General features: G+C 49.1%; 1 protein-coding gene and 1 pseudogene across 11 annotated transcripts in view; both read right to left on the bottom strand.

Annotated features, from left to right (window-relative positions):
• Positions 1-16,171, bottom strand: part of GATAD2A (GATA zinc finger domain containing 2A) — an 86,455-nt gene that overhangs the window by 29,837 nt on the left and 40,447 nt on the right. For 7 of the 11 annotated variants that reach the window (XM_039867977.1, XM_039867974.1, XM_039867972.1 and 4 more), the window contains one exon: positions 2,376-2,644. The exons of 1 other annotated variant lie outside the window; for it this stretch is intronic. In XM_039867977.1, coding sequence (XP_039723911.1) covers positions 2,376-2,638 — 263 coding nt within the window. In that variant the 5' untranslated portion in view covers positions 2,639-2,644. The remainder of the gene's footprint in view (positions 1-2,375; positions 2,645-16,171) is intronic. 3 more of the 11 variants (XM_039867976.1, XM_039867979.1, XM_039867975.1) reach the window with 1 other exon arrangement.
• LOC120606688 (uncharacterized) lies at positions 1,207-1,325 on the bottom strand (annotated as a pseudogene).

The raw sequence follows: 16,171 nt of genomic DNA, 5'->3' as shown, positions 1-16,171 counted from the left end.
CCAAGGGATGTCGTCTCAAGCCAAACACTCTAAACAAGGATCCAAACACTGCCCGCTTCCAACAGAAAAATTGTGGTCACTTGCTCTAGAACAAGTAACAGTTTTAGAATGGCTCTGGGCTGGACTTGATCCTATGATTCTGTCAAAACTCACGAGTGTACTTCTTCATTCTGTGTGGGAACTCAGGGAGACATGTGACATTTTATTTTGAGTGAAGCTTAAGACTACAGGGCACTTGTCACCAACACTTCTTTCCTTCATGACACATCATGCACCAGGGCTGATTCTAGGTACAAATCTGTCACCTATCAACCTGCAAGGGAGAAGATTATCACCCATTTTACATATGAAGCAGCACAGGCAAAGATCATCTGCCTAAGATCAATCAGGAAATGTGATTTGATCTGACTCTGCATGCTGGCCTCCAAAGCAGACTCTTTCCGTACTCTCACACTGCTTTACAATGCCCAAGCGTGTGTCTGGTCGTTCAGGAAGACCCCTGCCCTGTGTGCCTAGGATAATCGCTATCCCCTGGCTCCCTTGTGTCCTTTACGTGTCATAAAACCTCATCAACTTCAGGAAACGTTACATCTAAGTGCTATGCCCTTGGGTTGGAAGCCAATGGTCACAGTGAGGAAAATCTGGGACCAAGAGGCCCAGAGGCCAAACGCAGCCCAGGCTTTGGTAATAGAACGATATCAGTTTGAGTTCCAGCTCTGAGATCCTTCAGTACTTAACCTCTCCCTCACAATTCACTAGCCTGTCCTGTAGGGGAGCATGGTGATTACAAGAAAAAATGTACACCAGGAGCCCAGGAATGCAAGGGACCCAGCAGATCTCCACACACACAAGCTCCTCCTTATCCTCACCCATCTGAGATGGTGTTGAGGACCAAGTCAGAGAGAGGGAAAGGAAACGTGGACTTACAATTTTATTTCTAGAACTTTAAAAGAGGACTCTGGCTTTAGAACAGAGGCTGCGGAAAGCAGAACCAGACAAAAGAGGCCTTTCTGGGTAGCAGAAACACAAAGCACACACTACTCATCCATCCCTAGACTAAGATGCTTTCACAACAGGAGGGAGTTAGATATTCCTGTGTTATCTTGAGGAGGTAAGGATTTTTTTTTTAGGTGAGGCAACCCTTGGTTGATCTCACAGATTGCAAGGACCTTGTCAGCTTACAATCCTTTATTTTTTGTCTTTTTATGCCTACAGCTCCTGGTCTTCCTAGGTGGTCTCCCATCTAAGTTCTAACCAGGCCCAACCCTGCTTAGCTTCCTAGGTCAGACGGGATCCAGCTCATTCAGGGTGGCATGGCCATAGACAAGGAGGTAAGAATTTCTAATGCTGAGAAACACCAGGCCAGGCAATTGCTAAAGTCCTTAGGATGCCAACAGTCTGGGTCCCAAAATGGATTTAACACAAAGACTGCTGGCTGGGGCCCCTCTGGGGGTGGTGGTCAATAAACACTCACAAAAAGGAAACAAGCCCCCAGGTTTCCCCAGCTTTGCACCTCCTGCCGACTACCCCAACCTGGACAAATAGATACGGAGGGGAGTCTGCAAGGGAGGCAGAGAGGGAGACGAGGGATGGACCACAGGGAGGCTGTGGGGCTAGCTGGGAGGCGATGGCCACACCTGCATGCCTATGATGGGATGTCTGGCTTATAGGACATCTGGGTGTGAACATTCTGGAGAGAACGGCTCTCACCAGAACTCTGAGAGGAGGGGTGACATCAAGAGCAGAAGCTAGACCTGAATTTCTCTTTATAAGGAGAAAAGATTTCTAAGTGAAAAAAATAGGGTGGTACATTGAGTCATTTCTTTCAAGCTTTTTTCTTAAGAGCCTCACAAAAGCTGAAGGTCAGGAAAGCTACTCTTGAAGTAATCAGAGCACGCCACAGAAGACACGAGCGGAGTGGCCCCTACTCTGAGATGCGCTGCCCATGAGGAATGGTGACACGTATGAGAGGTACTCTGGGCTGGACTCCTAACTGTGCCCCCAGCCAAGTGACACAGGCAGAGCACAGCATCTCTGGCTTCCTAAGCCACAGAACTGAAAAGCAAGAAGGCATGACGAGATGAAAAACTCAAGTTTTCCTACAAGCACCAAGCGACAGATAGGAGGTATAAGTTTAGTAAAGACCTGCTGACAGAGGCTTCCGCTCTCCCTCCTATGAGACCTACACCACCATGCCGGTCCCAGAAGGGCGGTCCCTCAGCCAGGAGGGCACAATGACGCTAAGGCTGGGCCCCAGCCACCTACATGATAACCCACCAAAAGCTGCTTCCTGTAGGCCAGGGTAGAGAAGGGGCAGCCTGGAGCCCACCTCCTTACACTTGGGCCTGTCCCAGTGCCCAGCCCTTCCCACTCACCTGTGTGAGGTGCGCATGTCCACAGGCCCGTCGCCTGCCTGCCCTTCACCTCTGCCAATGGCTGTCACCTCTGCCCCCCTCAGCACCCCTTGGGCTGGACCTCCTCCTGGCTCGGGGATCACTCTCATGTCTCCATCAGTGTTTAAATCTGAAGCCAACAATCCTCTCTCCATTTTTATTTTCTTGCTTTCCACATCATCTTCCGCTGGGTCCTGTTCAAGTGCTCGTTTCTGACTCCGTGTCCGGCATGCTTCTTCGGTCATTCTGAACTTTGGAGAAGGAGAAAACACATTTAAACTTGGCACAATGGAGTTGTTACCTTCTTAGAAACTTTTCAAAGTGTCAGCCTGGAGTATTTTTCTCGCCACGTGACAATCGCAGAAGTAGGTACAACAAACGTTGAGCTCAAAAAACACGTCTAGGACATTTTTTCACTGCCCCGGTAAAGCCTGGACAGGAGCAGTGGAGCATCTGGGGAGCCGAGACTTCAGAGACCTGGACAGGGACAATGGAAGGTGTCCATTCATCAGAAAAACAGGGAATCCTTGGTGCTCCAGACTCAAAGCAAATAGAGGAAAATTCTGTCCTGCCTATGGGATTCTGAGCACCTACAGTGAACTGGAGGTGTCTGGAATCCAGAAACAGGAACAGGGTCACTGCCCAGGTCCAGCCCTGCACTGCACTGACTTGGGTTGACCCTTCTCCCCTTCAGTGAGGGTGGCCTCCTCACTCTCTGCTCACCTCAGGGGGGTGAAGAAGAAGAGTGGGGGGGGCAGGGAGGGTCACAGTTAACCCTTTGACTGCCAATGAGGTAAACTCTGAATAAGGTGTGGTTTGGCCCGTCACCATGTCAGAGCCCTGTACCTGCAGCACACACATATCTTGATTTAAAAAAAAAGAAGAAAAAACAGCTGAGTCAGTTTTTGATCCCATGACATCACTGGGTTCCACATGACCCTTCCCAGGATTCAGTCTGAGAGACAAAGCACTTTCCAGAAAACCAGTCTAAACCGGTTCCAGACAACAAGCTGAAGTGCTGTTAACCCTCACAGAGACAGGAGACAGGAGAGAGGACAGGCAGTGAAGTCTGTCTGCAGGGAGGCTGCAGGCATTCCACAACAGAGTCTAGGACACGGGCACGCACTCTTAAAGGGGCCATTCCAAGCCCAGCCTCAATGTCCCAACAGGGCAGGACACCAGAAATGAGACTGTAAGAGTTCACCAGGGGACAGAAAGGAATTTAGCTGCCAGGCACTAGTAGAATTCCCAAAGTGCCAGGTCTCCTCAGGACAGTCAACAATCATGTCCAGCAACACGGGGCCCGAGGAGCAGCTCACCATGTGAGCCCCTCAGAGAGTCCCAACTCATACCTGCGTGGCGTGCCTACACTCAAGACCTCCCTGCCCTGTGTCCACACAGGCAGGGCATCCAACGCCTCAGTTTCCTCATCAATGAACACTCTGGGAAGCAACACAAAACAACGAAGGGGCCATGTCATCATACATGGGACATGGTCCTGAGCTAACTCACTCACAACCTCCTTAAAGTCCCAACTGGCCCTGCTGTGGACTTAGACTGAAAGGAAGGAAGAGACAGCTGCTTCTTGCTCCTGGTGCAGGAAGCAGAGTGGCCTCTCTGCACACGTGTTAAGCCAGTGTGGCACTGACATCTGCTCCTAACAGGCAGCCCAAAAGGGTCGAACTGAGCAGGTCTCTTTGTGGCCACATCACCCTTGGGGTACTCCCCACCCATTTTGATGGAGGGTGGGGCCATAGGCTAGGACCTCACCTCCATCTGCCCCCAACTCCTCCTGACATCCCAGCCTGCACCTGTCATCTACCCCAGCTAGCCCCATACAACCTCATCCCTCTGCTTTCGCCCAGATCTCTCCACCCCCTCATCTACCTCCCTGTCGTCTCTTCACTGCCCCACAGGGAAGCTAGGGATGCTCCCACGTGCCTCTTAGCCTAAAATTCTACGGTTTCTTTGTCCAACGTGCTCTGATCACAACAAACCCTGCCAGCCTGCTCACTAGTTCTATCCATCCTGCCCCACTTTGTGAGACTACAGATGAGTCACTGCCTTGAGTATCCACCATTGTGGGAGGGGTGGGTCACCTTTCCCCTGGGCATGGCCTGAAACAGGAGCTCCTCAAACATTTAGAAAACTGAATAACAGGAGCGATTCTGGGGCTGCCTTGGATGGCAGGTATGTGTTGGCCCCAGGATCAGGGAGAAGCTGATGTGAGTGGAAGATGAGGGGAGATCAGGATCTCAAGCTAGAAAGACCCCCACTGGAGTCTGGGAAAATTCTACCCCAGAGGGAGAAGCTCCCAATTTGGCCTGGTGCCTACTGGGGTTGAAAGGAGTCCTACGTGGACAAGGAGAACGTACCTCACACACAACGCTATACCCCACAATCTTGCACTCAGAACGCCCCATGCTTCCCCACTCTGCCTCTGCTTCAGCCCAGGAGAGCCCACCTAAGGGTAAATCCCGAGATCTTCTCCATAAAACTCATCTGAACCCCAAACCCTGTGTGAAGTCCTTCCTCCTAATTGCCCACTGATTGGGGCTGTGGTCTGACAAGACTATATTGTATGCCAGGTGACCAGATCAGTGAAGTGGTACTAAGTGGCCTCATTTCACTGTCACTAGTGTAGGACAAGCAGTCACAAGGAGCAAGAGCAGAGCCTCAAACCCACAGGGCCGTTCCCTCCAGCCCCAGCAGAGGGCCAAGGAATCTATAGGTTTGTGCTGTGTATGCAGTGTTAGGGCAACTCACCCTAAGCCCAGGAGCTGGAATGCTGCCAACCCCTGGCCCAGAACCGATGGCCTGGCCTGCGCCTTGGGCAGGCAAGACCTTCTGAACCCCTCCCCCACCACAGGAAGGACAAGCACAGCTGGAGAGGGTGTGGCCTGCCATTAGGGATGGCCCCTCCTCCACAGCCAGGCGATTGCCTTAGCTCCCACTGGGGCCTATTGTGGCCAATCCCTGGCCTCTCAAGGCTCTGTTCCTGGGGAGGGCAGGTGATGGTAAGGAGAGCACTCCTCTTAATATCAGCAGGAAGTACCAATGACTCCAGCACACCACGGCTGGTGGCTACAGCCCTAGAAACCCAGACCCAGGGATAGTGATGAAGTTTCAGGAAGAAACCAGTCTTGAAGAATGACGTTATGACTGAAGATTTCTGCAAAAAAGCCGTGAGGAGGTGCATTAGAATACTTTCTAAAGAGCAGGTGAAGAGGCTAGACTGCCCCAGCTGGCAAATTTGGAACAGCTTCAAAATTCCTTGGAGAGAGGGCGAGAATGAAGGGGAAGCTGCAACTGCAGAAGTTCCACCACAGGCCCATCAGGAACTTCGGGCCACAAAGAGCAGAACGCTCTTGGTGGAACCCTGTGCTGACTGCTGACTGCAGAGCAGATCCAGACAGCAGCATGCCCACTGTAAAGATGAGGCCACCAGGGTGCAAGGCTGCTTGAGGCACAGGCTACACAGGGAGCAAGACTGGAATCCAGATAGTCTCAGCCCCTTCTCTCTCTCCAAACACAACCCTGCTCTGATACATCTTCCAATCTGGCTGGTGGGCAGGAGGCAGCAGGATACAGCCCAGGCCTTCCTCAGTGGAGAAGGGCATGTTCCAGCCACACTACAAGCTACACAGGTACAGCAGAGACCAACCCCAGGATGATGGGGCCACTGAATCTGGGGCAGAATGCTGACACACGGCTTTGGGTCAGAGGCAAATTTCAACTCTCTCTACCAAAAGTTGCTTTATTTTAGTAAAATACTGCTGTCCAACTGGTCTGAGAACCTCAGGTGGAAAACCTGTTTTAAAACAACTCCAATGGGTGAATTATGCTACAGCAGGAACCAAAATTTTTCAACAGGATTCAGGAGACCAACAGAAAGCAAGTGGCACAGGCCAGTATAAAAGAGAATAAATAAAGTCACAGAGCCATCACCCTGAGGCATTATTATTAATATTATCTGGACTATTTATATTACTCTGTTACTAACATATCAGCAGGATTACCATGAGGAATACTATTTCAGACATGAGGAAAGTGAGGCTTAGCAATACGTGCTTGGGAGAAGTGATAGCTGATGTGCTGAAAAGTGGACTTGGGGTACTTGTTCCAGAGTCCAGAGAAGTGAGTGAGCATGAGGAGGTAGGAGAAGAAGGGTACTGAGTGTGAACTGACTGACGTCAGGGGGAGCACAGGGAAGTCTGCAGAATCATCTGGCTGATTTGGGGACAGACTGGGGGCTTCTGTATCTTGTGGCTCAGGACAGGAAAGAGACAGAGCAGTGGGGAGACATGACCAAATAATACTGGGCTGCACTTTAGAGGATACAGACATCATAACATGCCAACAGCTGGAAATGAGGCGAGAGAGGGTTGCTCTGTTTTGTTGGGTTTTGCTTGAGCAACTAGAAAGAAGAAATTGATTTTCTGAGATGGGGAAGAAACAGGTCTGGAGGAAGAAGGTTGAGAGTAGAGGTACTCTGAACATGCTGAGCATGAGCTGTCTACCCAGATCCACATAGAGACTGAGGAGCATCTGCTGACAGGTGGAGGCCTGCACATGGGGCAGACACCATCTTCAGGGCAGCATGGGGCACCCTTTCTTCTCAGGAAGAAAGAAGGGCCTGTGAAGCAACTGATGCCAAGGTGGGTGATGATGGGGTCCAGATGCCAGCCTCATCAGCCACTGGCCACACAAGCCCCACTGGGCAGGCAGCTCCATCGGGCCACCACCAAAGCACCCCTAAGCAGACATACAGCACAAGTGGGTCTCTGCACCCTGGTGGTCTCAGGGCTGGGGCTGTGCTGCCTCTCTGCATGCCCTCCCTTGTCTCCTGCCTATATCCAAGAAGACCAACCACCCTCCCTAAGACAAAAGCATGAGAAGCCTCCCGAAGCCAAGTCTCAGGCCTGTATACCCTCCACAGGCTCCCCACTCTGAGAGTCAAACCCAGGTGCCTGGGTAAGAGTCCAAGAAGAAAAGCTAAGCTGCACTTTGGTCTTCCTTTCCGGAACAGACCTCGCTCTGCTTGGGGCCTGAGCCACTTCCTGACTATCTCTGAGCAATGGTAGCAGGGATGTGGTGGCTGTCTTTCTGGAAGAAACTCATACCAGAACACCAGCTCTCGAGTTTTAAACAACAAACCCTGTTAAGGCTGAGTACAAGGGATGCAATTTAACTTGGGAAACAGAGAGATGATCCGATAGCCAGCCTGCACCACTGGACACAGCAGAGAACAGAGGCTGGACCTCAGAGAGTGACTGGCCACGTACTTTGTCACTTTCTGAGCCTCAGTTCCTCCATCTATACCTCACAGACATACTATATGAAGACAAAGAGTGACATCAGAAATAACTTGAATGAGAAAAGTTGCACAATAGTATAATACCATTCACATGGTTTAAAAGTATCTATATTCCGCAGAAAAAAAATACTGAGTTTACAAAAATTGAAACTGAAAGAAATGGGGCTAAAATCCACAGCACTCATCTCTGTAAAGTGATTAAGAAACTTTCACTTTCTGTACTAAATTATTCCTTTTAACAGTGACTATGTATCAGTCTTTTATTCGAAAAAACACAAACACGAAGATAAAAAGGAAAGCCAGATAAAATAACACTGCCACCTTCAGAGGCTGAGAACTGAAAGGACAAGTATTAGCAGCAGTGGGGCAAGGGGAGAAGGCCCAGTGGGGAGGGAGGTGCTGCAGGGCACCTGATGCAGGGAGGACACAATGCCAGCTCCTCCAACAGGCAGAATCAAGAATGCAAAAGGAACACGGAACCTCAGTGGGCTGAGAGGACAGTGCTGCCACTGTCCCACTTGTACTGGCAAATGTCCGAACAGCTTAGAAGTCCACCTTCTCTAGTACTTACTACCACAACTCTCAAGCTCTAGGCAGTAAACCCAATTCCCTCGGCTCATCCACACAGCCCATCTTCTACTTGGGCCACTAGCTGTCCCGAGGGGCCCCTAGGCCGCAGTGTCAGAATGGGCTCATTTCAACAGGGCCCACATTCCACACAGTCCCTCACCGTGACTGCCCACAACAAACCCCACACTATGCAATGGCTTCACCTAGTCTCCCGAATCAATGCTAAACTCTTCCATGGCAGAAACTTCTTTTTCCCATTCATCTTCATTTTCAGTATGAAGCAAATAGTATAGGTTTAGTACATGCTATTGAGTTAAACATACAATTCTATAAATTAGCCTCATGAAATGTTATGATTTCCGGAGATGCCCTACAGGGCATAACAAAGCAAGCAAGTTGAATGCTTCATTAAAAACTCCTAAATTCTGACTTTCTGGAAGGCAAGTGTACTGAGATGGAGCACCATAGAGTGAGGCCGAGGTGAGAACAGGAATTGGGGAGACAGTCCAGGCAGGGGTCAAGTTGCTGAGCAGGGAGGGTCTCGGGCAGAAGGGAGCCACAGCAAGTCCTGTGCGAAGGTTTGCTCAAGTCTCACTACAAACTGACTAAAGTTTAAGACATTGCATTTTCTCTCTTGTACATTATCAGGAGGGCTCCGGGCCCAGCCACCTGGCTAGGAGATCCCTGTGCCCTCAAAATCACGAAATGAGAAAACATTAGGAAGACTCTCCCAGAAGCAGTCCTGGGGCCCAGGGGGAGGCACGCCAACACACACTAGGGGTTATAGTTGCCACTCACCCAGAGCCTCTGCATGTTGACAATGGAAGGGGCATGCCACCCCACAAAGGTGGGGAAATCTAAGTCTAAGTGGGCTAATGGTCTGAGCCTAAAATCCAGGTCTCTACTCCTTTTTACAGCTGGCACTCTCTCAAGATGCCCACTGTGGACCATTCCACTATATGGTCTAAAGGCCTTTTGTTAATCATACTTAAGTGGTGTGTTTTCATCTGGAGTGACAAGCACATGGTGAGGCTAAAATGATGTACATGCCAGTGAGGAGGATGGAACAGCCATCCATAAATGCCTGCATGGCAGCCTTGCCTGAGAGAACAGCCTTGCACAGGGCCAGGCCACCTGGAATCCGAAGGTATGAGCCCCCCGGAATCAGATGTTATCACCACTCACCAGGTAGCAGGCAGCAGAGTGTAAGCATCAGAGTTCCTGGTGTGTCCCTAGTCCTAGAAGAGGGCTAGCCACACAGGAGGTGCACAGCAAACATCTAATGAATGAACAAATGTAGGTTTTTATGGAGAGGAGCTCAGAAAGGGAGGGGGCCAAACCTGACATCTCAGGCCCCCTTTCGACACTCGGATGGATACTCAGATTTTGACCAAAGTCGACTGCTCCTCTGTTGTTAACAGAAATGCAGGCTCTTACTTCATTTACCCCACATGGATCACCTCAGATGATTCTCACAAACACCTGCAAGGTGAGCGCTAACATCATCCTGTTTTACAGATAGGGAAACTGAGGCAGGTGATGGTTACACAGCAAGTGGGTGAGACGATGCTGAGCACTAAAGACTATGCTCCTCTAGGCAGTGTCCATCAAAACACCCCATCAACCACCCAGAATCAGACTCAAGGTTTCCAAAGGACACTGGGAGCTCCTCCCGAAGGGGAGCGGGCTTGACCTCTCACTGCACAGGGTCCCAATGAGATATTAAGTGACTACAACTTTATGGGGTGCCATGAATAAGACCACACCTTTTGCTGTTTGCTGAGTTACTGTGACAAGCTGGTAGGAGGCTGTCTGACTCCAGAAGGGGATGGGTGTGGCCCAAGGTGGGTTGGTGCACCTGAGGTGTGTGCATTTTGATTCTGGGAACCAGCAGGTGCTCTTTGGGCTGGGAGCAGTCTTCTGGATTCACCTGGTGCAGGAGTCGGCAAACCTTTTCTTAAAGGGACACAGTAAATATTTTCGGCTGTGGGCCATTTGTTTCTGTCCCAACTACTTAGCTCTTCAGCTGTGACATTATGTCCTCAAATGGGCATAGCTGTGTCCCAGTCAAACTTTATTTACCAAAACAGGCCACCAGCTTATCTAGTGTTTCTCCTGGACAAAATTGCACATAACCAAACAGAACTTGTATATTATGCTCCACTTGTGCCCTAATATATCAATAATGTTAGAATAAATCTGCTTTTCCAAAACAACCATTACAGCAAAACTGACTACAGAGAAAAACAGGTTTCAGAAAAAGGACTTGAACATGTAAATTCAATTTGGGCCCAGGACTCCATGGACTTAACTAAGAACTTAACTCAAGGACTAAGCCTAAGACTTAACCCTTTTAACAAGTCTGAAAAAATTTAGTTTTGAAACGTGCTAAGTGCATACAACTTACTGCAGGGTCAGCTTGTTTATACCATCCTAAAAGCCCTACATAATCTCAAGATAACTAGGTCCCTCGTAGAAGGAAATTACATGCTATAAACTCGATTACTGCAGCAGATGAAACTTTAACTCAGTTACAGAAACAAGTAGTTCCTTAACACACGTGCCTGAGCATTAGACCAAAGCTCTAAGCAGCATGGAGCTGACAAGAACCTCAAGGGTGCAGGGCCCAGCCAGGGGCACTCAGGAAAGGCCTCACTGATGGAGGGATGTTTGAGCTAGTGTGGAAAGTATGAATAGACCTGGCCGAGTCACTGGAGATTGGGGGCCTCTGGGGATTCCCTGTGGCAGGAAGGGAACCAGGGGGCCCGGCTTCTCCAGGTAACTAGGACTCACCTTTCCTCTTGAGGACTGAGGAGAGAGGGGTCATCTGTGCCAGAAAAACCCTGAGAAGGGCACTCTACCTGGTTTGAAAGGGAGAACCGTCTAGGAGGATGCAGGTCCACACCACACTGCCCCCAACTGTCCTACCCCAGGGCAAGTGGGCAGCATCGTCATAGCCTTGAACCAGCATCGTCATAGCCATGTCCTATTTGTCCCACAGAGAGCTCTGAACAATAACAATGTACGCCCAATGCATTGTCTGAGGCTGCAGCTCCATAACCTAGCCCAGAGACAGCAGGAGGGCCTTGGGGACCTGCCTGGGGCTCAGCCTCCACCTGGTCAGGACATCAGTCCTTCAATTCTGCTGACCTTTACATGAACACTGGGCATGACTAGTGGGCACATCGCTTCACCCCCAACCTGGTGGCATCTTGTCCATCCCATACTGGGGCTCCCTGGGCCTGGGAATCAATGAAGATTTTCTGAGCCTTCTGCCAATACAGAAAAGGCCAACACCCTGCTAGGTGGCCAGCCACTTTAGAAAAATGAGACATGAACAACGAATTCTCCTATCCTGCTGAAGGGGCTCAGGTGCTCTTCCAAAGGCTTCTCATGAGGTGGGAAATCTCACTGCCAGCCACCAGTTCCAGAATGGCAGAGGACAGTGAGAAGACAGAAAAAAGGACAAGGAACATGGCAACCAGACTTGGGAGCATCTGACCTTGCTCAGTGGACAGCCTATTGGCATAGGACAAACACAGGAAAATGGGGCACCAACAGACACCTCCCCGCTCCCCAAAGTTGCAGCACACCAGGCAACCCTGCACCACGCACACAAATACACACTTGTGCACCCACACTCATGAATGCTCACACATGTAGTTTTCATCCTCTCCTCCCACTTCTGAATCTTGCCCAAATATCTCAGAAAAGGTTTTCTTCTCTAAGAAAAGACTAGCAGTTCTTATGAATGATCAGGGGCCAGGGTCGCCAACTTCTAAAAGCACGTGAAGGAGCCCAGAGACCTGCAGTGCCTCGTGTGGATCCTCATGCATCTCCGCCACTTCAATCCACACTTCCTTGAGCCCCATCGGAGATAATTTCGCACCCACTGGAACTGCAGAGGTTTTCAAGCACTAGCAATGCAACCACACTTGTTTCTAAAACTTCGTGTGCACAGTAATTTCAGGCTTCCAAAGAAAGCAAAGAGCTGTTTATTGCTATATAGTTGAGTGATAAGTGAACCCAGAAAGGAACTTCTGCAGCACAAGATGCTTGTTACTCAGCACCTGGGACATCCCTTTTCCTACTTTATGGCCCACCTGGCCCAGCAGGATGCAGACACCAACAGGCTGCTGACAAATACTGCTCCTGCACCTAATGGTGACCTTCAAGGAGCCAGTGACCTGGGGGCATCTCCTCCGTGGAGGACAGCTGGAGGAGCAGCTCAGGGTCCCCGCCTTCACGGGAGCACAGACCCAGTAAAGGCTGGGAGACGTATGTGTCAATCATCATTTTATTACAAATCAACACTGAAAAAGGAGTCCAGAAGAGGAGAGGAAGAATCTAGAAATGCTTTATTTGAGGTGGGCCTCAAGTAGAATCTGGATTTGTAGAGAGAAGAGGGAAGAAGAAATGGTAGCAGAAAAGGTGAAGTGGCAGAAACATACAGGTGTGTATAAATCCATCTCCAAGAAAAGTAGATGAAACCAAATAAAAGGAAATCAAAACTTTTAACAACTGTGAAATGAGGTTGTTTAGAAGGAAAAAGCATCCCCATTACAAAGTTACAGAGAGGCCACTTATATTCAGTGTGAGAAGCTAGCAGTGACGCCTGGGCCTCCCATGGGCTTCACTGGGCTGTGAGTGTCCTTCAGAAGTCCAGGGACTGGGGGTAGAGTAGGGTCTTAACTGGCCGTTAGTCTGTGAGTGAGGAGTGCCAGAATCTTTCATCGGGTCCTAAAGGATAGGAGAGGAGTACTGAGAGCTGTGAGATAGCACTGAGCACACTCCAAAAAGACCTGTATGTGCACACAATTTAAATGAAGCACCTCCAGTTACTCCTTCAAATAAATCCATCTGAGCACTGGTGTGCTCCTCAGGCGACTGCTCTGCCCCCAACTCTCACAGGTGTTCTCTACCTAATCCTGGGAAGAAAAACCACTTGCAAGTATGATGTTCAGTTCAGAAAGAGTCAAAAGGGAAGGTTAAGTTCAGGAGCATCTCAGCCTCCTCCTAAAAGAGCACTTCTAACATCCCAGGTATGCCCAAATATTGCACTCCATCTGAAATGCTGATGACCCATCAAATATAAGCCCATTACCACCAAGGAGGAAGGTCGTATCCAAGGCAGAGTCAGACCAAGACATCCTGCCTACCTGATCACCTTCAGTCCTAAGTTCAAGAACTACACAGCAATGCAGGTCATTAAGACTGAAGGAAGTAAAACGAGCTGACCTCAGGCACTCACATTTACAAATAAACATACATTTACAATTTAATTGTGTTTTTAAAGTGGAGAACTTGTAAATGTTGCCTCTGAATTAATGCTTTTGGGGATATATTTAACAAAATTAACTTGAAGAGCAGACACTTTAACATACTCAAGTAGTGACCATCAACATTTTAAAGAGAAAGCCTTAAGTCTTCAGATTCCTCAATGCAAATGTCATGGAGACTGCACAGTGGAGATGGCACTGGGAACATCTCATCCCAGCAGTGTGTGGGAACAAAGCCAATTTCCCGATAAGTCATCTCCAGAAAACCCTTGGTCACTGCCCTTGGCAAGGTTCATGCCACAGTAACCGCCAGCCCTGTGATGGTACACCCAGCTACTCAAATTCGCCCTGGGACAGCCAGGTCCCCAGACCTCAACCTCCCTCCCTGATCATGGGAGAAATAACTGGAGAAAGCGTAGCTCCTGTCCCTGGGAAGTGGCATAGTTATTATGCTTTTATCCTCCCCTAAACACAGCCAATCTTCTGAAAACAGGAACCACCAACAACAACACAAGCCACCTGGATCCCATTCAGCTACGTCTGCACCTTGGCCCCATGCCTTGGCCTCTGAGCATCATTCCCAGTGACTTTCCCAATGACGTGAGATGAAAGCCCATCTTCATCTTCAAGTTGTGGCATTCAGAAGGAGCAAGTACACCTACACTGATCACACACTGAGAGGGAGAGACTGGTAACAAGTGAATGTCTTTAAAACTGTCACTAACTCCCACAGGCTCATACTGGAGATGAGGACTTGGCTTTAGAGTTTGCCATCTCGGATGTTCTCAGTAAGCACCCAACGCCGCACACATGGGGTCATTTCCAGGTGGGCATCTGAGCCTCTGACAGCAGCTGGGCTGTGGCCAGGCCCAACCTTGCAGCCCAGGAGAGAACAGATGGAGCACACAAAACAGAAACAAAGGTGCTGCATGTGAAGGGGCATCTGAGCAATATTACTAAATGTCCACAAGGAAACGGTAACCAGGAGTCTCCCTGGGACAGGATGTCACTGTGAGGGCTAGCTGGCTGCATTTCTCTCCCACAGTAAAGAACCAGCCCTCTGTTCCCTCCCAATTGCCTCCTGAGCCTTGCGACTCACAAAAGGTTATGCCTGCCATTTCTATGACATCTGCAATATGCCCATCAGTGTCACATCACAAAACGGAAGGCCCTAACCCTTCCAGGGCTGACTCTAGGACCCAAAAGAGATGTAGCCCTGACCACCAGATCCATCAAGGCCAGTGGCTGAAAATGAAAGGGAGGTTTTACACATAAAATTCCAGAAGGGCCAGAAAGACCTTCTCCATTCTGGGGAGGAGACATGAGTGGACAGTGGGGGAATCAAATGTGCATCTACTGTCGTTTTCATCAGGGCCCAGCAATGTGGTAACACCACCACCTGAAGGTCCTGCCTGGGCTTCCTTTGTCAAGCTCCTCCCTGCACACATCCCTCAGTGTCAGAGCCTGGGCTGCCCCAAGAGGCCTAGATCCAGAAGAGAAAGCTTCTTCGAAGACTAAAACAAGTTCCTGGTCTCAATAAAGCCCATGGGCCTAAGAAACAGTTTACGCAGCACTTTCTGCACAGCTGTAAGAACTGGAACAGAAACTCTACCTCTCTTCTCTACCTTGTAAGTGGAAATCTTCCCCTTGGGCAGAGGTTGTTCTAGTTATAGACACCTACACCGACCTCAGCTAGAGGGTATCATATTAGTGGTCCTTTTATAAAATAGGCTACTCAATATAAAAGCAAGGCCCTCACCCCAGCCTTGAGGTCCTGTCAGCCCCTCTGACCTTATCTCCCCCCATCCCATGTCCCTCCCCGCAACCCCCAGCCCACTCTCTCAGTTCTGGCCAGTTACATCCCGGTTACTCCTCTGACAGCCAAGCTCACTCCCACCCCAGGTCCTTTGCACTTCCTGCTCCCTCTGCCTGGAAGGCTCCTCTCCCAGGTCTCTGTACAACATTCTCTTCAGGTCTCAGATGAGACAGCAAATGACATGCACCTCCCCCGTCCACACATGCCCATCAATGGGTCGCCATTCCCTTTCCCACTTCATCATTTGACATTCTATTTACTCATCTGTGTGTCCTTCCATACCCCCAAGAGAATAGGGAACACCTGGGGCTACCACCCCAGGGCCCAAGACAGAATGGTGCTCAATACGTATTTGTTAAAAAGTTAAGAAAAAGTACTTTCAGAACTCCCAGCTAACTCGCACTTCCATTCCTGCTTAAATAAGCCAAAGGGTCTTCATGCCAATAGAAAAGATAATGACAAACAAACAAAACCCTTATTTCACACCACATACAAAAATTAACTCAAAATAGATCAAAAACCTAAATATTAAAAGGTAAACCTAGTATAAAACTCTTAGAAAAAAATACTTAGATAAATCATGATCTTAGATTTTGGTAACAGAATCTTAGATATAACACCAAAAGCACGATATGAACAAAAAAGATAAATTGGACTTCATCAAAACTCATCTTTTCTGCAAAGAACACTACTAAGAGAGTAAAAAAACAACACTAGGAATAGGAGGAAATATTTGCTGTCTCATAAGGGTCTAGTGTCCCAAATATATAAAGAAACTCTTACAACAACAAAGAGA

Source organism: Pteropus medius, unplaced genomic scaffold, assembly GCF_902729225.1.
Source record: "Pteropus medius unplaced genomic scaffold, Ma_sr-lr_union100, whole genome shotgun sequence".
Taxonomy (NCBI): domain Eukaryota; kingdom Metazoa; phylum Chordata; class Mammalia; order Chiroptera; family Pteropodidae; genus Pteropus; species Pteropus medius.
Note: the sequence above shows the minus strand (reverse complement) of the source record. Positions and strands in the feature narration are given on the sequence as shown.